The 23,412-nt window shown below is 42.2% G+C and overlaps 2 protein-coding genes across 4 annotated transcripts in view; one reads left to right on the top strand and one right to left on the bottom strand.

The window, feature by feature from the left end:
- AARS1 (alanyl-tRNA synthetase 1) overlaps positions 1-23,412 on the top strand; it is a 62,164-nt gene that overhangs the window by 12,286 nt on the left and 26,466 nt on the right. The gene's annotated exons all lie outside the window — the stretch shown is intronic.
- On the bottom strand, positions 660-21,756 carry DDX19B (DEAD-box helicase 19B). Of its 3 annotated transcripts, XM_035024798.1 has the most exons (12): positions 21,553-21,751; positions 15,076-15,124; positions 14,184-14,237; positions 13,292-13,427; positions 12,785-12,877; positions 10,311-10,413; positions 9,423-9,537; positions 6,714-6,891; positions 6,116-6,353; positions 3,461-3,623; positions 2,812-3,003; positions 660-2,395 (listed from the first exon to the last, which is right to left on the bottom strand). In XM_035024798.1, the coding sequence occupies exons 1-12, from the start codon at positions 21,724-21,726 to the stop codon at positions 2,334-2,336; spliced, it is 1,557 nt and encodes a 518-aa protein (XP_034880689.1). In that variant the 5' UTR covers positions 21,727-21,751; the 3' UTR covers positions 660-2,333. The 3 variants fall into 3 exon arrangements, with proteins under 3 accessions (XP_034880689.1, XP_034880691.1, XP_034880690.1); XM_035024800.1 differs by lacking the exon at positions 10,311-10,413 and having other exon boundaries at positions 21,553-21,746; XM_035024799.1 differs by lacking the exons at positions 14,184-14,237; positions 15,076-15,124 and having other exon boundaries at positions 21,553-21,756.

The raw sequence follows: 23,412 nt of genomic DNA, 5'->3' as shown, positions 1-23,412 counted from the left end.
CAGCCATTCAATGACACTCCAAAAAAACCCAATACAATCCACTGTTTATGGATAATGAACATATCTAGAATCTTCCACTGGGCCAAAAATCTCCTTTTCCAAGTGAGTTTCTCTGTTCTAGGACAGTTTATCATTCCATACATGGGAACTTACTAAAAAGAGTAAAAAAAACTTGGGACTGAAGCTTATGAAGGGCTCAGTACATTCCAGTACATCACTGATGTCTGAAGACAACACGGTCACAGAGGCTGTGGACCACTGAGCCCTGGGAGCCAAGCTCTGACAGGGATGAATATGGATTGTGAAGAAATATGGACTGCAGGGATACTGGGGTGACACTGCAGAGCCATCCATAACAATGAGTCTATCCTTATTAAAAGACATTCCTTTGGGAGTCTGTCCCCAGGAAAATGCATTTAAACTCAAAATATGGCATACATTTCGTAGACTCCATGAAACCCATCTAGTGAATTCTTAGGAGTCCAAGCCCCCAGATTCAGAACTGTTGATCTAGATTTCTGCCAGATACCTATTTACTCCTACTATTGAAAAGTCTGAAGCCTATTCCTTCCCATTTTCCTGCTTAGATTTAGGGCTACGCAGTAGACAGATTATAAATGTTGTGAGAAGTGAGGAATGTAGGTCAGCCTGCAGCCTTGTGAGGAGTCAGTACTACTCCTTTTTAATTATTGCCTTTGTTTTAGTTATTTCAAGGTTGGTCCACAGCACTGCAGAAGATGGGAAACAAAAATTTCTTCTCTTCTTAAAAGACTCCTAAGGTGGGTCAGAGTTGGCCAGAAGCAGAGAAGACTCTACAGTCAAATGCCTGCTGGGGAAATGTGGCAGGACTGGCAGTCTGTTGGTCTCTCTGCAGTGTCTGTAATGTCAGATTAAGGAAACCACCTGAAGGCTGGCATTGGCCCCTTTCCTTCCCAGGAAACAGATCTGGTCCTAAAACATGGAAACACTTATAAGGATAGTCTGGGATTGGAATAGTTTTCATCACAGAAAATCCCTCTTCCAGGGCTGGGCCTAGACAAAGTAGCCATTCAGTAGAGCTGGAGAGGACTCCTTGTGGCTGGGGTTTCAGTTTCATCTCCTCCTTGCTCTGTAATTCCGTGGGTACCATCGGCCTTGGCCAGGTATGAGGAATCATCCGTTACTAATATTCACTCTGACTGTTCTGCACAAAGATGCCCAGTAAGGAGGGAGCCAAGTCCTTGGCAGTTACTCCTGCAGTGCACAGGTGAATGGCCATAGTCCTTCTAGTCCCTTATTGTACTCTGTATTCCAAGAACTGTGAACACAGTCGTTTCGAATCACTTTACAACCAAGACACCAGATACCTGAAATCATACCCCAGCTCTGACAAATCTTGCCTTCTGGGATCTGGAGACAAAGCAAGTATTTGTGACTACTGTTGATCACTTCTGGAGCTGCTTTGAGGCTGGCCATGAGTGACCTGAAGCCACAATTTTTACTGAAGATCCAAACCTTAGATCACCTTTTATTTGCCTGGGGCTCTAAGGGGTCAAGGTGACATTAGGGATTATAAAAAAGATGCTGCAAGTGCCTGTGAGCCCAGGTTGTGCAGCAAGCTAGGGGGCCACCACAAACTCCACAATGATTTGTCCACAGGCCTTGCTCAAGCACAGTCAAGGGACCACCAATAATCAGATGTGCACCATACACAAATTGCACCTGCTGATGAGAACCAGGATGTGCTCCTGCAACACAAGCCTGCATACAGCAAAAGTCCCAGCGTGGCATTTCGGTCCATGCTTAGCAAATCCCTTCTTGCTGTGGGCATCAGGAGAGGGAGCTGACAACACTCAGATGAGCTGTCCCACCCCAAATCCAAAGCACCAGCTCAGAGGCCTCATGCCATACTCCAAACATGATGGCTGGCTTATACACCTATCCTACTTGGGGCCTCTCTCTGCGTCCCTCTTCACCTCTATTCTGTCTGGTGGCTGTCCTGAACACTCCTGGCCAGAAAATAGGCAGGGGCTGCCACAGGGATCTTGAGCAAGTGATTAGCGACAACATCAGGATGGGGAAGAAGCTGGCCAAAAAAAAGACGGAATTTCCAAAAGGTAAATTTCTGTGTATTCACGCCTAATCCTTAGAAGTTGTGTAAACAATTTTTTTCTACCTTCCCCCATCAGTTGCACAATTTTTGTCTAGTCCAAACGTAATTTAAAATGAGGTAGGTAGTTTCTCTCTCCTCTGCCTTTGTCTTTGTGGTGACTGTCGAGGCCTGTGCCGTGAAAGCACCGGTCTCCCGTGCAGGCGGAATGCCGGGGGTGGGCACTGGCGACTGGTGGAGCGTCTCAGTTGGCTATCTTCTCAATCTCGTCCAAATCATCCGTGTCCAATCTTTCTATTTTCTTATCTGGGGAGAAAAATGAGAATTCAGAGAGCAATCAACGCAGGGCTCCCATGGAGACACACACCTAGGGAAGGGACAGCACGGCAGGGAGAGAGGAAACACACAGGGTTCTGCCCGGCCTAGGAACAGGGCCATGCCTCTGGCCACAGCCATCTTTCCCTTGACCCCAAAGACTCCCGGTGCCTGAGCGAGGGACAGCCCTAGGCCCTTCGGCCTGGCCAGGGGGGCACTGTCATTCGAGTCCCTGGCCCTGAAAACTCGCCAGGTGTGCTCTTTGAGACTTCCATACTGTAGGAAAGGAGGGGACTGTTCCAGGGACACAGGCTTCTCTCGGGGCCACGGGAGAACCCACCCTTCCCCCTCCTTTGGACTCCCCCTGTAAGGAAGGGCCCTGGCGGGGACCACTCCCAGCCACTCACTAAAATGCTCCTGGATTCTGTTGAGGATGTTCATGCTGTGCTTGCTGTCAACCATGTTCACTGCCAGGCCCCTCTTGCCAAAGCGGCCCGTGCGCCCGATCCGGTGCAGGTAGGTCTCGTTGTCCGGGTTCCCATCCTTGTCCACGGGGAGGTCAAAGTTGATGACAACAGAAACCTGTTCGACATCAATACCTGCACGAAAGACAGGTGGAGAGGAGTCAGGACGGGAGACAAAAACCACCGCCAACCAAGCGAGGCTGAAATGCCCCAGCTTCAGGTGGAAGGAAGAGTCTGGGGCAGGCCGGCTCTGGGATTCGGGGACGGGGGCACGCAGCAGAACTTGGGCAGGTGCTAACAAAATTACACGGCCAGTGAGCGAGCCTCTGCTAGACACCAGTACCTGGAGATGCAGCCAGAACCTCAGTGGGGGCCCCAGAGAGAGCAGGCACTGTCCTGAACCAGTGAGATGCTGGTCCGTGTCCTTCCAGCATCGGGGCCCCTGGCTTCTGTGACAGTTCTTATCTGCCGGGGGAATCCAGTCTCTCCAGCACCAACCCCACGTGGACTCCCTCAAACCAGCGGAGTGCCCTGTATAGGAGGACTTCCCTGCCGACCCGGGGCCTGGCGGACAGACGCATTCCCTGCTCACCGCGGGCACACACGTTGGTGGTCACCAGCACCTTCTCTTTGCCCTCTCGGAAGCGCTCGATCACCGCAGCCCTCTGCTCCACCATCATTTCGCCACTCAGCAGGGCCACCTGGTGGCCTTCTTTTGAGAGCTCTGCTGCCAGCCAGCTCGCTGTTTTGCGGGTCTGGAGAGAAGGAAACATTTGAGAAATGAAGGTATCTGAAGAGTGAATTTTTTTTAACGTTTATTTATTTGACAGAGAGAGAGCATGAGCAGGGGGAGCAGCAGGCAGAGGGAGAGGGAGAGACAGGCTCCTCGAGGAGCAAGGAGGCTGATGTGGGGCTCAATCCCAGGACCCCGGGATCATAACCTGAGCTGAAGGCCGTTGCCCAACCGAGTCACCCAGGCGCCCCTAAAGAGAGTATTTTTGATCTGGAAGACTCTACCTGAAACTTAGTAGCTGAGGATTAAAATTCCTAAAATTGTTAATGTGATAGGGGCACCTGGGTGGCTCAGTTGGTTAAGCGACTGCCTTCGGCTCAGGTCATAATCTCAGGGTCCTGGGATCGAGCCCCGCATCAGGCTCCCTGCTCGGCAAGAAGCCTGCTTCTCCCTTTCCCATTCCCCCTGCTTGTGTTCCCTCTGTCGCTGTCTCTCTCTCTGTCAAATAAATAAATAAAATCTTAAAAAAAAAAAATTGTTAACGTGATATGTTGTAACAGGAAATAACCTGTCACCTGGATATTAATCTCACAGAAATATTTAACCTGAATATAATCATGAGGGGGAGAAATGAGAGAAATTCTCAAGACGGCGTACTAGCTTGGACTCTTCAAGATGTTTGTGTCATGAAAGGTGGGGAAACTGGTTCAGGTTAAAGGAGTCTCGAGAGACATAACAACTAAGTGCAACAATCTCTGACTGGCTCTTAGGCTTAACAACACCAGGCAGAAGCAATAAAGAACATTTTTGGTACAAGTGGGGAAAATGGAATATGGATGGACTAGACAGGGGATAATATTATTATGTCACTGTTAAAGGAATGACAGTGGCGTTGGGCTTCTGTAGGAGCACGTCTCATTCTTGGGAAGTACTTAGGTGTGAACTGTCCTGATGTCTACAACTAACTTTAAAATACTTCATCAAGGGCGCCTGGGTGGCTCAGATGGTTAAGCATCTGCCTTTGGCTCGGGTCATGATCTTAGGGTCCTGGGATCAAGCCCCGCATCGGGCTCCCTGCTTGGCAGGGAGCCTGCTTCTCCCTCTCCCTCTACTGTTCCCCCTGCTTGTGCTCTCTCGCTCTGTCAAATAAATAAATAAAATCTTTAAAAAAAAATACTTCACCAAAACCAAAAAGTATGGATATGTCACACACACAAGCACATGGATAAAAGCAAACTGGCAAAATGTTAACAATAGGTGAAAGGCATAAAAGTGTTCATTTTCTTTTTTTCATCTTTTCTGGAGGTTTGTAATTTTGAGTCTGAGGATGACACTCTAAAAAAGTTTTGAATTACAAGTCTTCCAATAATAGAGTAAGAATTGTCTCATTCTAGTATCCCTTAACATTTCTGAAGTGTTCTTCAAGTATCTTAAATATTTATCCCTAACTTTTTTTTTGCTATTATCAATGGAAACCTAGCCTTCCTTTTTGTTTGTTTTTTTTTTGGCACAAACACAGTAAGTTTTTTACTGTTAATTTACTATGTTATTGTATGCAGAATAAAAAGTACAGGGACTGATCTGTTTGTGCATTCTCACTTCACATTCTTGAATTATAAGTAAGTGAACAAGGGGCGCCTGGGTGGCTCAGATGGTTAAGCGTCTGCCTTCGGCTCAGGTCATGATCCCAGGGTCCTGGGATCGAGTCCCGCATCGGGCTTCCCGCTCCTTGGGAGCCTGCTTCTCCCTCTGTTTCTCTCTGTCTCTCATGAATAAATAAATAAAATCTTTAAAAAAAATAAATAAATAAGTGAACAAATGATCAGTTACTAACCTTCTATTTTTTAAGTATTTGCTGTTTGAGACTGGAAAACAACTTATATTAATTTTGTAACCAGCTGTCTTGTTTAGTTTCTTATTTTTCCTACAAATGTCAGTTGATTATCTCGGGTTTTCTAATAACGTATCACCTACAAATAATAGGGGCTCTGTTTTTTTTTTTTTGTAATATATCAGTTTTTCTTTTTCTTTTTTTTTTCCAAGATTTTATTTATTTATTTGACAGAGAGTGATAGAGCACAGGCAGGGGGAACAGTACAGGGAGAGGGAGAAACAGGCTCCCAAGGAGCAGGAAGCCCGATGTGGGGCTCGATCCCAGGAGCCTGGGATCATGACCTGAGCCGAAGGCAGTCGCTTAACCGACTGAACCACCCAGGCGCCCCTATTTTTTTTTTAAGCCCTAGATGAAATGTGGGGCTTAAACTTACGACCCCAAGATCACGACGTGCATGCTCTACTAAGCCGGCCAGGCACCCCTAGGGACTCAATCTTGAAGCCACTTACACCTCAGGATACTAAGATGAAACTTTGTTGCATCTTCACAAACCATTCCTTTCTGGCCACACACGGCACCTGGTCCTCCTCACCATTGACGAGCAGGCTGAGAGGAGGGGCAGGCACCCCCTCCAGTGCAGCTCCTCCCCAGGCAGGCCTACCGCCTCCACTGCTACTCACATGGCAGAAGATCATGGCCTGAGCAATGGTGATGGCCCCGTAGAGGTTACACAAGGCCTGGAACTTCTCATCTCTGTTATTGCACAGGACGTAATACTGCTTGATGGTGTCCAATGTCTCCTCCTCGCGCTTCAGTTTGATAATGTTTGGGTCTGGGACCACTTTCTGGGCAAACTTCCAGACGGAGTCTTCGAAGGTGGCAGAGAAAAGCAGCATCTGGCAGTTCCGGGGCAGCATCCTGCAAGGGAAGACCCAGGTAGTATGTGGCATGATCCCGAGTCTTTCCCTGGAAGGAACAGAAGAAAGCCGCCCCGGCTTGCATGGTCTACATGCCGAGGAAAGTGGCAAAAGGGGGAGGAGAACGGCAGGGAGGAGGTGAGAGCAGCCATGGGGCAGGAATGGGGCTGGTGTTAGATTCCCTAAGTCTCCTTCCTCAACCCACGGTCAGTGCTGATGAGGAAATGGCCCATCGAACAAATGCTTCTGGAAGTACTAAAGTAAAGAACCTGACGGGAGCAAGAAGAAGTGTTTGAAGTAAAAGGAGAAGATGCTGCAGATCAGGAGGCTGAGAAGTTCCTCTTGGCTCAAGAGTTCCTACCTCTGGATGCGGATGCTCTGATCTTGGTGCCCCTGAGTAGCTATCATCACGTCAGCCTCATCCAGAACAAACACCTTGATCTTCTTGGGGTCAATGAACTTGAGCTTGGCGCACCAGTCCAGAACAGTCCCAGGGGTGCCAATGACAATGTGCTCACTGATCTTCTGACCTCTTTCCACTGTGGAGACAAGATGTTTTCTGTGGGTATTTCCATGGTAAAGCCAGCTTTCCTCTTTGAGAAAATCTAAAGCTATGATGTATTTTAATGCAACTGTTTTGATGTTTGCATTAATATCTTAAGGAAAGGTTATAATATCATTATAGTATTTAATAATGCTGAAAAGACATCGTAAGGATAGAAACAGTGACAAGATGAAAGCCTCTTCAGTAGTGTTCTTGTCCATTCTCTGTAGTCATCCAGTTCTCTTTCAAGGAGGATCTGTTATCTTTCTTTCTTCTCTGTCAGCATCATTCCCCCAGCCCGAGGTTGCACTTCCTCACAAGCTCTCTCCAGTGCACTCTGCCCCTCAACTATCCTGGCACCTACATCAAACAAGCCGGTTGCCTTTACACACCCCTTGCCCAGGTCAGAAAATAGGATTCATCATGAATGGCTTTGCTTTCTCAAACACAAACTGCTTCTCTTAGGTAAAGTGCTTCCCCAGACAAGACCTGGTGGACCATGGTACATTCTTGACCGTGTGCGGTTTGAAACTGAGATGTGGCTCTTCATTTTGAATTAGATGGCATTTATAGATTGAATTTAAGTCCTTTAATTACAACCTTGAGCTGACATACACAAACTCCTTCTAACCACTGCCAAAATTTTGCCCAAATGTGAATGTTGAGTCAATTCAAAGCCAATAAATGCTGCCTCTTACTTCTGTTAAACAAACCAATTACTGCCTCCCACAACAGTTACTCAGACTCTGGCATTCTAACTTCGACCCAAACTGCAAAATCTTAAATGTATTATGATCATCTTCCACTAAGTTTTATAATCGTACTACTTTTTAGAAGCAACTTCAAGTTGGTATTAGGATATTGTACGCTGAGTGGATTTCTATGAGTCATAGTTACACGTGTTAAAGATTCATGGCCAAACTTTCAACACTTTTTAAATTACTTAAATATTGTTAATTTGTTGCAAAACAAAAGTAGGAAAAATGAATAAAGAAAAAATAATAAAAATAAGCTCCAAACAAAAAACAAGACTCTTAAATACAGAGAATAAACTTGTTTGCCAGAGGGGAGGTAGGTGGCAGTTGGGTGAAATAGATACAGGGGATCCTTTACATTTATTACACTTATTTTGATGAGAACTGAGAAAAATACAGAATTGCTGTATCATTATATAGCTGAAACTAATAAAACACTGTTAATTATAACTCAATTAAAAAAATTAAATGCCAGGGCGCCTGGGTGGCTCAGTCGGTTGAGCGACTGCCTTCAGCTCGGGTCATGATCCTGGAGTCCCGGGATCGAGTCCCACATCGGGCTCCCTGCTCAGCGGGGAGTCTGCTTCTCCCTCTGACGCTCCCCCCTCTCATGGGTCTCTCTCTCTCTCTCTCATTCTCTCTCTCAAATAAATAAAATCTTAAAAAAAAAAAAATTAAATGCCAGAGTTAATTGTCATGAATATTCTAGAACATTTTTGTTCTTCTAGTATCATTAAAAAGAAATTAGGCAATTAAACAAATCCAGAATGTGCAGCATTTTATGAGCAACTGGTCTGGCCTGTTCAAAAAGTCAGATGTACTGGGGGGAGGCGGAGGTGGAGGGACTATTCTAGATTTAAAGAAATGTAAGATACACAACACCAAATGCAGTGCATCCACACCAATTTGATCTTGGTTCAAAAACAAAATCGCCATAAAGACTATGGGACTTTTAGGACTATCGGGGAAAAATAAAAATGGACCAGATACTAGTTATTAGAGAATCTGCTAATTGTCTTGGTTGTGATAAGGGTTTTGTGGGTATGCTGAAGAACGTCCTATTATGAGATGCATGCTAAAGTATTTATTTAAAAAAAAATTTTTTTTAAAGATTTCTTTAAGGGACACCTTGGTGGCTCAGTGGGTTAAGCATCTGCCCTCAGCTCAGGTCATGATCCCAGGGTTCTGGAATAGAGTCCCACATTGGGCTCCTTGCTCAGCAGGGAGCCTGTTTCTCCCTCTGCCTGCCGCTCCCCCTGCTTGTGCTCTCTTTCTGACAAATGAATGAATGAATGGAATCTTAAAAAAAAAAAAAAAAGAATTTTAAGTAGGCTCCACTCCCATTGTGGAGCACCATGTGGGGCTTGAACTCACGACCCTGAAATCAAGACCTGAGCTGAAATCAAGAGTCAGCTGCTTAACTGACTGGTAGCCATCCAGGTGCCCCAAGATTTTATTTCCAAGTAATCTCTACACCCAATGTGGGGCTTAAACTCACAACTCTGAAATCAAGAGTCACATGCTCTCCTGACTGAGCCAGCCAGGTGCCCCCATGCTAAAGTATTTAGGAGTAAAGATCCACAGTGTCTGCAATTTACTTTCAAATGGTTCCCCAAAAACATACACACACATATAGAGCAAATTTGGTAAAATGTTAAATTTTCAAATCTAGGTGAAATGTTCATTTTTATTTCAACTACTGTATATGTTTTGAAATTTTTAAAATAGAAGTTGTTAGGTTAATGAATTAGGATCATATATTCATACTCACATTTATTGCCTCGGACAGCATAAGCTAGCTTCAGTTCAGGGTAAAATTTGCCCATCTGCTCAATCACTTTTCCTGTTTGAAGGGCGAGCTCATAAGTTGGGGAGAGGCACAGACACTGGCAGGGAGAGAGTGCAGAGTGAGATGTCAAGGGCAGTGGGGAATCACCATCAGGACTTATTCCTCCAGCTAAGGCTGAAGAAGAGCATGTAAATTAAAGTGCACGCCATTTGATTCTTTAAGCTGCAAAGTCATAAGTTAGAATTCGTAAGGGTTAGAACTCTGGCTGGGTAAATACACTTGAAAATAGCTATTGGCCACAGGAATATAAAAACCCACATGAGAGCAAGGATCTGAAATTCCAGGTGGAGATTAGCTTCCTTTTCACTTACTCAGAAAGTTCTCAGAACTTTCCAAAGGATGATAGTTGTAGATGGAAGAGGTTTTTTTTTTCTTTCTTTCTCTTTTTTTTTTTTTTTTTTTAAGATTTTATTTATTTATTTGACAGAGAGAGAGGGAACACAAGCAGGGGGAGTGGGAGAGGGAGAAGCAGGCTCTCCACTGAGCAGGGAGCCCGACGCAGGGCTCGATCACAGGACCCTGGGATCATGACCCAAGCTGAAGGCAGATGCTTAACGACTGAGCCACCCAGGCGCCCTAGAAGAGTTTTTCTGAAAGTAAAGGTGCCAAGCCTGTCAGCAGTATCTCAGAACTGGCAAACCATGGAAAGGGAATAGGATGCATGTTGCTACTGGAAGATCAACCATATTGTTTGTGCTAGACAAGGTGTTCTGGTTTATGTAAAAAGTAATATGCATCTTGGCTTTCAGTCCATCAAATGTAATTTCTAGCTACACATTAGCAGAAAATCCAAATTTACCAAGCCCTTACCTGGGGGTATCTGTTTGCAGGTTCTACTTGGCTGAGCATGGCCAACACAAAGGCAGCTGTTTTACCAGTGCCAGACTGAGACTGGGCAATTAAATTCTGTGGGCTGCACAAGAAAACAAACTGTTTAAGGGCTTAAATCTCAAGTATCCTTTTAGTTAATAACAATGAAGAATAAATTAGTTTACGGAAGGAGGCTTTGATTTCTGCAGTAGTTACACATGCTTGCCCCACAAACAAAGCACCACAGAGAGAAGACTGGTGGGATTTAAAGCACTCCATATCTTTTATTCTCGACACGGCAGCCAGTGATTCTTTTAAAATGTGAGTCAGCACATGTCACTGCTCTGCTCAAAAGCCTTCCAGTCACTCCCCATTTCATTCAGAGTAAAAGTAAAAATCCTGTGTTACAGGGTCCCACCTGATCTGGCTCCCTAGTAGTTCTCTGTTCTCAGCTCCTACCACCTGCTCCCTTACCCACCCCACCACAAAGGCCTTGGTGCTGCCCCAAAAGCATGCCAGCCATTCCCCATCCCAGGGTTTCTGTAGTCTGCTGGGACAGCTGTCCCCAAATGACATGTCAACTCTCTCTCCTTCAAGGTTTTGCTCACACACCACCTACTTGATGAGATCCTACCCTAAGCACTTGATTAAAATTGCAACCTACTTTGAAATGCCTTAAAAAATGAGGTATTGGTGGATAGATATGTGATAAAGTACAGTAAAATGTTAGTGACAGCGTCTAGGTGATGGACATACGGGTGTTCACTATAAAATCCTTTCAACTTTAGGGCACCTGGATGGCTCAGTTAAGCATCCAACTCTTGATTTTGGCTCAGGTCATGAGATCTAGCCCTGTGTGGGGCTCTGTGCTGGGCATGGAGCCTGCTAAGATTCTCTTCCTCTCCCTCTGCCCCTCCCCACCCCACTTTAGTGCTCTCTCTCTACTCTCAAAAAAAAAAAATCCTCTCAATTTTGTTTTTTGACAATTTTCATAATATAATGTTGGGGGAAAATTGCAGTCAGTTCCCTTGGTATTCCTGATCTCCCTTATTATGCTCTTTTTCTCATTAGTATTTATCACTTTTTTTTTTTTTTTTAAGATTTACTCATTTGACCCACAGAGAGAGAGCACAAGCAGGGGGAGTGGCAGGGAGGCAGAGAGAGAGGGAGAAACAGGCTCCCCACTGAGCAGGGAACCTGATGCGGGGCTTGATCCCAGGACCCTGGGATCATGACCCGAGCCAAAGGCAGATGCTTAACCCACTGAGCCACCCAGGCGCCCCAGTATTTATCACCTTCTTTAAAAACAGCTTTTAAGTGTACAATTCAGTGGCATTAATTACATTTACAACTTTCTAACACACTATATACTATATATATTTATTTTTAATAAAAATACATTTAATAAATTTAATAAAAATAATCTATACTCCAGATTAAGCTCCTTATAGGCAGGAATTTTGGTCTGCTTTGTTTACTAATGTAACCAAATGCCTAGGATAGTATGTTACATACCTGCATTCAATACATATTTGTTAATGAAGAAAGGTACTAGATAATTCTCTCAGGTCTCTTCTAACATTGATGATTTAAAAATTGAACATACTTAGAGGTGCATAAATGGAATATTTATTTGTTTCACATTGGTCATTCGTATTTATAGATCTTAATGCTTTTCATAGATGCTCAAAGTGTCAAGCTAAAAAGAGACATTATTCATCATGAAAAAAGTCACTATTAAGACACAGAACAAAGAAAAAGAAAATACAGACCTAAAATGTCTATTTTTAGACTATATGAGAGGAGTTTCAGGATTTAGGATTATATGCAGTACAACTTTACATAATCATATATAATGTAGGGATCAGTTTTTATAACAAGTTCCGCATGCTCTTGAATGTTCTTGCTCAAAATGTGGTCTGAAACTAGCAACATCAACATGACTTTAGAAGCTTCTTAGAAATAGTGAACCTCAGATGGACTGAAATGAGAATCTGCATTTTAATAAATTCCTAGGAGATTCATGTGCCTATGAAAGTATGAAAAGCACTGCACTACAAAACCACCTTAGTAATTACCCTATTCTGGTTTCCCAGAATCCTACTTGGTTTTTGCTTACTGTATTTGACATAATACATTTTATATATCCATCTAATGAAAGCATGGTGTATATGAATGATGAATGTTTATTTACCAACATAAAGATAACCATCTAAGTTTTTAAAAAGCATTTAAGATTTCATATGGTTCCATTTTTTAAAAAAGGTATAAATATGTGAGTTTATGTAAAAAAAAAAAGTCTAGAAGTCTCTAAATATTAGTATAGTGGGTGGGGGAAGATTACAATTTTTCTTATTTGTTATTTTCTAACTTTGCTAAAATAAGCATGTATTACCAGTATAGTTTTTTTAAAATAAATAAATTTTTAAAAATGGAAAACTAAAAATGGGATAGAGTTGTATCAGGATACATACGGCTCAGCAAGCATCAAAGGCAGTGCATTCTCTTGTATCTTGGATGGACGATTGAAGCCCATGGCATAGACTCCCTGGAGAAGCTGTGGTTTCCTGGGAAAACAGAGATGAAAGTCACTGTCTCTTTGGTTGAGGAACAAAGTCAAATGTCTGAGGGACTTTTTCCTCTCTTTCTTACTGTTGTTACACACAGTTTACTTACAACGAATAATACTTGAATTGTGCACTTGGCACAATTCACATTACCTGGAAATTTTACTTAACAGCCCAAAGCAGCTAAATTCTTTCATTAAACTTGTATTAGCTAGCAGCAGCTCTTTCTGCCCATGGTCCTGTGCTCCTGCTTTAAAAAAAAAACCCATTTTTGCATTTAAAAAAAAAAAATTAAAAAAATAAACTTGTATTAGCTAAAAATGTTCTGTGATAAAATATACACACACATACACACAAACATAATAGGCCTAGGGTCTCTAACACAAAGGAGAGAGTCAGAAAGTAAACACTCACAGCCGAAGCTCCTCAAAGGACTTCACTGAGTAGAGTGGGGAATTTGGGTCCCGCTGCAAGACTTCCACCTGGTTTGTGTTATCCACAAGGTTGCTTCTGATCAGCTTGTTGAGTAAGGACTGGGCAGCTCTGTCCTCTGTCAGGAAAAAGACAACAAAGAATTTCATTTTTGTAATTTTTTTTGAGAGCAAAGAATTTTAAAAGGCCATGAAATCCACCATGAGCTCATCTGAATTCACTTGTCATTGGCATTTTAAGCACTAACATGTATTCATGCTAGGACTTCTAATTCAAGACATATCATAATTTTGACTTATAAATAGAATTAAAGTTGCTTTATTAAAGATTAAGATTTTGATACTGATATCATGCAGTTGGGCCTCATATTCCTCTCCAGGACTCTATTCCAAACCCTCCTTTCTGGAGGTTATCTACTCTTCCTATGTCAACCCAAGTACTCACTCCCCAGTTTGTGCTCAATAGAAAATTGAAAATTATTAGCTTGGCCCAATGAAAAAAAACCCAGAAATTAAAAAGTTTGTATCTTGATATCATATAAGCTGTATGTTGTTATCCACCTTTAATGTGTCCAAATAGCATTAACTTTAGTAGACAATGGGGATGCGACTTAAAATTTTTTTTATAATGCCCTGTAAAAGATCATCATTCAGGGCATATTTCCTGCGACTGTTGAAGTCCATCAGTTGCTCAAAGTAAAATTTCTCTAAAATGTAAACATTGAGAATTCCTTCAGCAACAACTATGTTGAGTGTTTATTAGCACTATGACTCCCATTAAAGTCAAGCCAAGTTGGGTATAAAAATGAAGCCTTGTAACAATCTATTCTCTTAAGACTGTAGAACCTCATGGGCATAGCTCTAGGCTGTGTTACCTTTCTCTTCTTCATCTGCCTTCTCTGCATTAGCATTGGTCTTGACAACAGCACCTTTATCAGACACAAAGTGGCCGTCATTCAATATTACATCCCATACCCAACAGCTGAGACAATTCAAATTCTATGAGACACTAGAAATGTAAAGGCCTGGGGAGCAGAAAAATAAATGAGGAAACCAAGCCACAGATAAAAGCATTTTATTGTTCTTAAATAAACAAAGGTATGAAACAGTGTTGCTTATATTTCAGTTCTTCCCTATTCCGAGTCCTCTCATGGTACATCAAACACTAATGGGACTTTCCCTCATAGCATCGGTATTTCTGAATGTTACAGAAGATGATCACAGCAGGCAATGATCACAAACCACCTTGATGCTCAACGGAGGAGTATCTATGCAAACCATATTTCATCAGTATATGAACACTGTAATGCCATTAAGATTCTATGTATATAAACTGTTGTTTAATAGAAATGTATATTCAAACAACATTGTAGGTATGAAAAAATTACAGAAAAAGATTGTAAATGAATTTGGAATGAGGTAAATGTTACTATCCACCCCCATAATATTATGTACATCAACAAAAATTTAATGGAAATCTTGGATTTTGGGTAGACATTTCAGAATGGCAATAGGTTAACTCTCAGGTTGCTCATACTTTGTTGTATGTTCTCATGGTCAGTATATAAGTCAATTAGGCATCCTCATGCTTATTTTAAGCACAATACAAAGCAAAACAATCCAGCTTAGTTCCCAGATCAAATGATTGCCAGTTTCTGCCAGCCCCCTGCTTTGGTACATATATAATTTTTTTTTCCAGATAGTTATTATGTCAAAGCAGAAATACTAAAGGAAATCACATTTGTTTTCAAACTAGCTTTTACTCACCATTGGCATCTGGTTTGATTTTCTCTTCCTTAAGATGCAAGTTGCTCAACTAAATGGAGAATATGGGGGGAGGGGGGAAAGTGTCAGGAAAATCACTTAAAAGATTTTGAATCAACAGAGCCTCCCCAGTGAAGCTGGGGAGAAATGAGCTACTCTCAAGATCTATTCATTAAGTTGTTCTGCTGGGCTCCTTTTGTCAACTAAATGAGTGAGAATAAACAAAATTTCCCATAAACATAGAAGTAGAAAAAGAACTGGTTACATAAATGACTCAAAATCCACACTCCCTAATTACAGTTCCTAGAGAAAATTATAATTTATGAGTTTGCTTAATGCCCTGATTACAAAGACTCTCTCAGTAGAATACCATTTGTCATTCTCTCATATTCCAAACAACAGGAAATTTTAAAAGATCTTGGAAAATGCAGCGACACTTCAGACAAGAACATCAAGGTGGGAGGGCTGCAACAAAAAGCATCTGTGAACAGGAATCAGTTACGTTGCATGATAGGTTTGAGCTTCAGGACCGCAATATGCTGATATGCACCCTCATATTCAGGTTGCCTTGTTCTTTGCCTTGTGGTGGAAGTCTAATATTTGAAACTGAACAGTCTGGGGCATTGTGGCACACTGTGTAATCAAAATACCTAACAATCTGAAGTAGGAATACAAAGGAAGGTTCAGAGCAGAGAGACATTTCAGAGAAAGAATTATTAGGACTTTGATCAAACACCGTAAATTAAGCATATCCTGGCAGGACTTATCTCCTCTAGCAGAATGAAAATACCCTTTTATTTGTCAGTTTCACCTCATAAAAGCTGGGAGGAGGTGTAGAAAATACCTTAAGGACAGGAGTATTTTTGTTTAATTGATCTTTGGATCTAGCACAAAGCAGGTGCTCTAATCATAAAATATTAAGTGGGGCTTAGGACATCATCTAGTGAAGGGTAAGAATGAAAATGGCTATTTCTTAAAGCACCACCTACAGTGGTTCTTTATGTTTTGAGGTTCATTCTGCCTTTCCTCTAAGTCCAGGAAAGGGGAAAGGCAAGAGAGGTATGAAACAAACGTCTCTTTTAATGGATGGTTAGGTGGGATGGAGGAACCACACTTCTATTGTTGGAAACTGAAAAGGGAGTTTCTGGTGTCTCTGCTTTGGTGTTAGGGGAAGGAGTAGGGGGGAACACACTGGAGAGACTGGCAAGAAAGGAAATGGCAAAAAAGGAAATCATCATAAAGCAGTAAAAATCCTTCATTAATTCCACATGATAGCAAACACACTAACAGACAGACAATGAATATGAAGTGACCAGCGCAGTGCATGATACACAGCAGGTAGGTGTTCAGTATATGTGGTCTTCTCTAAAACACTTCTCCACATCCTACCAACAAACCCTGTTTAAAAACGTGTAGTATCCAGGTCTATTAAGAGGGAGAGAGAGAGAGATTGCGCAGCCAGGGGTAGAGAGAGAGACAGACAAACATACAGACAGACTGCCTGACTTACTGGCAATATTTACAACAGTTAGGTTAATAGTACTCACTCCTAGGGTGATAATTGCTAGCTAAAACAAATGATAGGGCTGAGGTATAAGTGAGTTAATGAAGTATAAATGAGTTACAAACATCTATTACTGTAAAACATTTTAATACCCAATGATAAAAAAGACAAACCATTCTTTTGTTGATACACTGTTCAAACTGAAGTTAACAGAGTAAAGTAACAGTGAAAGTAACTAAAATGCAATATGTAGTAAAGGTGGTAGTAACAATGAAAGTGAAACCAATAGATGTTTTGATTACAACGTATCAGGATTCTGGATAGGTTCCAGCGGAATCTAAAAACCGGAATCTAAAAACAAACTCGCCCCTCTCTTGGCTCTGAGGACCTCCAAGCCTGTAAAGCAGAGACAGTGAAGTCTGTATTACCCAGTGCAATGTCCGTGAACTGAACACTGAAACTTATATTGAAAGTACAGTTTAGATACCTTCCTTTGCTCTATTTACTTGGACCAAAGAGGAGAAACCAACTTCTCTTGTAACTTCATCAGAAACCATTCTGAAATTAACCAAAAGGCAACAAAGCAAAAAATCCACTTTTTAATAGCCATATTTTCAATGCCTTTAATATTTTAGTTTTTAAGATATGTTAAAATAATTGAAAACTCTACAGTTACACACTGCATTTTATTCAAAAGCTACGTAAGAAAGGATTCTTGAGACATAAAAGATTTAAAGGTAAGTGAACTATACAGAATAGGGATTATCTTTGGCAAAATGGTGAAGTAGAGGACATAGAGTAGGGTCATACTCATCAGTTTTCTTATCTGTTTGCCCTCCTCTAAAAAGAAATCTCCCAAAGGAACAGAGGGGAACAAAGAGAGGAGCCACGGGGGGAGGAGGAAATAAATATAAATAGAATCTAGTATTTTCTTATCTAAAATAAATAAGGCATGAAGCTTAATGAATATTTAAAATACAGTAACCTTGCACTATACACATCACTGTCACCTATGTCGTGCAGTGTCCTCAGTGAGAGTTCCGTAAGGCAGAGGGTAACAGAGGCGTCTTTACTCATTTGCTCAGTTTTGGAATATTGTGATCTAATTTACTTGTGCATGGTTAAGTAGATTCACAAATCTTACCCAGGTTCAACTATCTAATCCATAGAATATGGACAAGTAATTTAAAAGATTCCCGCAGGGACACCAGGGTGGCTCGGTTAAGCGTGTGCCTTCAGCTCAGGTCATGATCCCAGAGTCCTGGGATCAAGCCCCACGTTGGGCTCCCTGCTTCTCCCTCTCTCCCCCTCTCTCTCAAATAAAATATTTTTTAAAACATTTAAAAAAAAAAAGATTCCTGCAAAGGAACTGTGATTTATGCATAATAACAATTGCGGGTGCCTGGGCGGCTCAGATGGTTAAGCGTCTGCCTTCGGCTCAGGTCATGATCTCAGGGTTCTGGGATCGAGCCCCACATCTGGCTCCTGGCTCGGTGGGGAGCCTGCTTCTCCCTCTCCCTCTGCCTCTCCCCTGCTCATGCTCTCTCTCTCTATCTCTGTCTCAAATGAATAAAATCTTTAAAAACAAAAAAACAACAATTGCTATTACTTACGTAGCACTTATAACAGGCATGTCCATAACTCAGTGAGGTAGGTATTATGATTATCTCCATTTGGAAACCAAGGCACAGAAAGATTAAGCGATTTGCCCGAAGTCATATAACTAGTAAACGATGGACCTAGAATACAAATTCTAGACTGTCTGGCTATAAAGGCTAAGGTTTTAACCTCTACAGAATGGTGCCTGTCATAGTTAATACTAATCTCATAGAAAATAATCATTTTAAGGATGATACAACGGTGCAGCCACTCTGGAAAAGTCTGACAGTTCCTCAAAAGTTAAACATAGAGTTATTATATAATCCAGAAATGCCACTTCTAGGTGTATACCCAAGAGATTTGAAATGTCCACACAAAAACTAGTACATGAATAATCACAGTAACATTATTCATAATAACCAAAAAGTAGAAACAATCCAAATGCTCATCAATGGACACTGATGAATGGATAAATATGATATATCTAGACAATGGACTATTATTTGGCAATAAAAAGTAATGACACCTACTGCAACATGGACAAACTTTGAAAATATTATGCTAAGTGAAAGCAGCCAGACACAACAGACCACATATTGTATGATTCAACTTATATAAAATATCCAGAATAGGCAAATCTAAAGAGACAGAAAACAAATCAGCAGCTGCCGGAGAAGGGTGGGGAGAAGGGAGTGACTGCGAAAGTTTGAGGGAACTTTTGGAGGTGGTGGAAATGTTCCGTATCTTGATTGTGGTGGTGGTTACACAACTGAATGCCTTTGTCAAAATTCACTGAACAAGGGTGAGTTTTACTATATGTAACTTATACCTCAATAAACTTGACTTAAAAATTGGGCCAGCCCAAGAGATCCAACAGTCAACTAGTAAGAATTCTTGAAAGAGGGCAAAGAAAAAACAAAGGTGGAGAAATGAACAACAAAATATTTCAAGAAAATTTCTCATAACTTAAGGACAAGAATTTTCCAGATTGAAAGGACCCACCCAGGGGCGCCTGGCTGGTTCAGTCAGAAAAGCATGAACTCTTGACTTTGGGGTTGTGTGTTCGAGCCCCACATCGGGTATAGAGATTACTTAAAAATAAATAAATAAAGGATGATACAACCCACCTAGGGCCAGCAAAATGGATGAAAAAAGACCCATACCAAGATTCATTATCATGAATTTTCTGTATACTGGAAACAAATAGAAGATTCTTCAGGATTACAAAGAAAAAACAGGTCACATCAGAAATCAGAATGGTCTCAGACATCTCAATAACCAATAAAGAAGTCTAAAAGACAATGAAACAATGCCTTTAAAATTTGGTAGGAAATTAATTTCTAACCTACAGCTCTATACCCAGCTATCCAAATGATAGGGCAAAATAAGGTATTTCCAGAAATGCAACAGTATCATAAAAAACAAACAAAAAAAACCTTGTGAGACACCTCTAGAAAACTGATGGGTGGTTTCACCAAATCAATAAAGATGGAGAGAGGGGATATAGAAAGGAGGGGATCCAACACAAGAGAAGAGTGAATCCCCAGAATGAAGGTGAAGGGAAATCTGCCTGTTCCCCTCCAGTCACCAAAATGAGTTCTGCTCTAAGCATAGGGAGAACTAGTCCAATATGAAGCAGGCTAAAAGACCTAGGGGAAATAGAATTAACAGAATACTTTTTTTTTTAACTGAAGGTTTTATTATTTATTTTAGAGAGAAAGCAAGCGGGGGGGGGAGAGACTGGGGGGAGAGAAAGAGAATCTTAAGCAGACTACATGCTGAGCGTGGATCCCCATGCGGGGATCGATCTCACCACCCCAAGATCATGACCTAAGCTGAAATCAAGAGTCAGACGTTTAACTGACTGAGCCACCCAGGCGCTCCAAATTAATACTTAATGTGTCTGAACATCCTGAGATAAACTAAACAATTAGCAAAGAGCTTGGGGTCGAGTTGGGATAAGTACCAAAAACATGAAGCAAAAATGCAAGGCAATTATAAATTCCAAGGAAAAACAAAGTTTTATAGGAAAGTAAAAGTATTCATAAGCTACTAATAATGTAAACATGAAATACTGATCTAACTAAAATTATAATGAAAAGGTAGGGAGTGGGGAGGTGTGCATCTGTGGTGGAAAAAGGATGGAGGAAAGAATCAAAATCAGAAAAAAAAAATCAAAATCAGTAAATACCTAAAACTGAAAATTCAAAAACTAGCAAAACAAACATGCTATTTAGAGAACAAGGAGGTCAATGATGTAAATTAGCTTCAAAAGATTTATTAGTTGTCTCTGAGGAGGAAAAAATTGGTGATGGTGGAACCAGTTTTATTTTTTTTTTTTAATTTTTTATTTATTTGCGAGAGAGAGAATGAGAGACAGAGAGCATGAGAGGGAGGAGGGTCAGAGGGAGAAGCAGACTCCCCGCCGAGCAGGGAGCCCGATGCGGGCCTCGATCCCGGGACTCCAGGATCATGACCGGAGCCGAAGGCAGTCGCTTAACCAACTGAGCCACCCAGGCGCCCAGTGGAACCAGTTTTTAAAACTGTTTGACTCCGGGCGCCTGGGTGGCTCAGTCGTTAAACATCTGCCTTCAGCTCAGGTCATGATCCCAGGGTCCTGGGATGGAGTCCCGCATCGGGCTCCCTGCTCAGTGGGGAGCCTATTTCTTCCTCTCCCACTCCCCCTGCTTGTATTCGCTCTCTCGCTGTCTGTGTCAAATAAATAAAATATTTTTAAAAACTTTTTGATTCTTTTAATTATGTGCATATATTATCAGTTATATAAAAAATAAGACAAAGTCCTTGTTCCCAAGAAATTCACAGAAATAAGTACTAACAGAAGTAGGTTCAAAGCACTATCAGAACTTAAGAGTGTTTAGGTGGAGGAATTAATTCTACATAGTCACGTTTAAGTCATATCTTGGTTAATGTGTGTGAGGCCCAGAATAAAGCTAAGGTGATCAGAAGAGGATTTACTTACTGACTACCAGGCCTACAGAGTCGATCATTCATCATCATTAAGCGAGCAAGGAAGTACACAAAGACGAGTAAGCCACGGTCCCACAGCCCAGGAAGCTCAGAATCCAGAGGTGGAGAATGACACAAAGGTGATTATAATCCAAGTGGGGAGAGTGCAACAATCTACAATCAGTCTCGATTCCCGGAAGACAGGCGGCTGGGCTCTTCATCCATGGGAGCACTCACCTGCTCTCATGTAACCCAGGAGGCGGATGGATAAATAAAGCCAGTTCAGGGTCCAGGCTCCATCCTCACACGCACTCCATACCCGTCCTGACCAAAGTAGTGAGTGTCCTATCCAGGAGTGATCCCCGGCCAAAACTGACCCCCTGACCCTTTTACGGCTGAAGCCAACTCACCGACTCGGCCGCCGCCTCCTGTTCGTCCACCGCCAGAGCCCACGAGTCGGTGGCCATGGTCCCAGGCGCCGGTGAGACGCTGGTGCTGGCAGACTCCCTGGCTGGGGCGGCGCGATCGTGGGCTCCCTGGGGTCGCAGCAAACCCAGCTCCAGCCCCACCGAGGGAGAAGTCATTCGCTCAGGAGCTGGGGACCGGAAGCGGCGCGCCGTAGTGACGTCAGATCTGCGCCCGCCCAGTCGCCCCTCGCCCGCTTCGAGCTCTAGTTTCCATCGCTTTTAGACCCACAACCCTGACCCCTGCTTAGCTCAGCCTTTCTTCTCTAACGTCCAGAAACTCTGACTGCCAACTGGCTCTCCAACCCACGAGCAAAACCACTTTCCCACCCAGCACGCCGGCACAGAAGCTCATATAGATTGAATATATCAAAACACAACCATTACAGATACGGTAGTCACCAAAATGCGTATTGAAACAACATCTTAAGGTTGGTCATTTTCAGTGTTCAGGGGTTGGCAGTCAGCCATGTCAAACACCATTTGGTTAAAAATTTATCCCGCAAACTATGTGGCAACACCACTTACAGGAATGTCACCTTCAAAAATACTCAAGGAAGGTGCTAGGGAAATGTGTTCCAGCTAGAGGACCGGACACAAGAAAAAGCAAGGAGGTTTGTGTCTGAAGGACATTCTGGTGGGGATTGACAAGAGCCAGGGATGAAGAGATTGGTAGGAGATAGAGGCAAAGGGCCATGCAAAGCGGCTTAATGAGCAAATGAGTTCATCCCAGGGAACTCTTCCCCATCTGGCATGACTTTTGGAGTTAGCTGTGCCTGGGTTGGAATCCCAGCGCTCCCATGTAAAAGTTGCGTGATTGGGAGAATTTTTTAAAAGGCAAAAAAAAATCTTGGGCTTTAAAAGAGGTAAAATAAGGATTACGTGTGACACTCCCTTTCCCTTAACGGGAAACAAGGTTCTCTCCCCTTGTTACTTCACTATAAAGAAGCTGGGCATTTTCCTGCAAGCTGAGAAAATGAATCCCCACTTACCTCTCTTTGCCATTATTCTACTTCAGTAAATTAATTTCAAGCAGTAGTGGGCTCTATGTGGGATTTTACCTGTAGAGTATGAGTAAGAATGTTCAGGAAAGGGTAAAACACTTCCAGGCAATACTCTATTTGCCATGATTCTTTTTCTCCTGTACCCTTGAGGGGGTTCATTTGGTGAAGATTTTTTGGAACCTACAGGGGAGGATGTTCAAAAAGAAAAAGGCAAACACACAGCCAGAGAAGCCATGACCTACATCTCATCATATCAGAAGCAATCCTAGGAATATTTTGCCAGCAAAATTATATTGATCACAGGGCTAATGGAGGTTATGGATTTTTCTTTTTAAGTTTAATGAGGTTAAAAAAGAAATCATCCAAGGTTCAGGACTGTATATAATAGGATCCACTTGTGAAAAAGAAAACCCTCATGTGCTTGTAGATACTATAGAAAATGTATGAGATACACACAAATCTGCTAACAGTAACTGCTTTTAGTGAGGCGCTCTAGAAATCTGGGGAAGGAGAAGACTTCCTTTTCGTTGTGTACACTTCATCCTCTGAAATTTATTTTCCACGGGCATATTTTCCTTTTAAAATTGTATTTCAGACAAACAAGAAAGGGGATAACATAATAAACATCTAGGTTCCCATGTTAGGGCTTAAGAAAGAAAACAATTAAGATTTGATTGAAGCCCCCAAGAGACAGCAGCTCTCCTGAATTATGGTGCTTATCCTTCCCATAAATGCTTTTTACCATGTGTTGCTTTCTCTATTTAAAAAAGAAAACAGGGGTGCCTGGGTGGCTCAGTTGCTA

The sequence above is a fragment of the Mirounga leonina genome, unplaced genomic scaffold (genome assembly GCF_011800145.1).
Source record: "Mirounga leonina isolate KUSES-001 unplaced genomic scaffold, KU_Mleo_1.0 Mir_180, whole genome shotgun sequence".
In the NCBI taxonomy this organism is placed as follows: domain Eukaryota; kingdom Metazoa; phylum Chordata; class Mammalia; order Carnivora; family Phocidae; genus Mirounga; species Mirounga leonina.
This window is presented reverse-complemented; position numbering and strand designations above follow the sequence as displayed.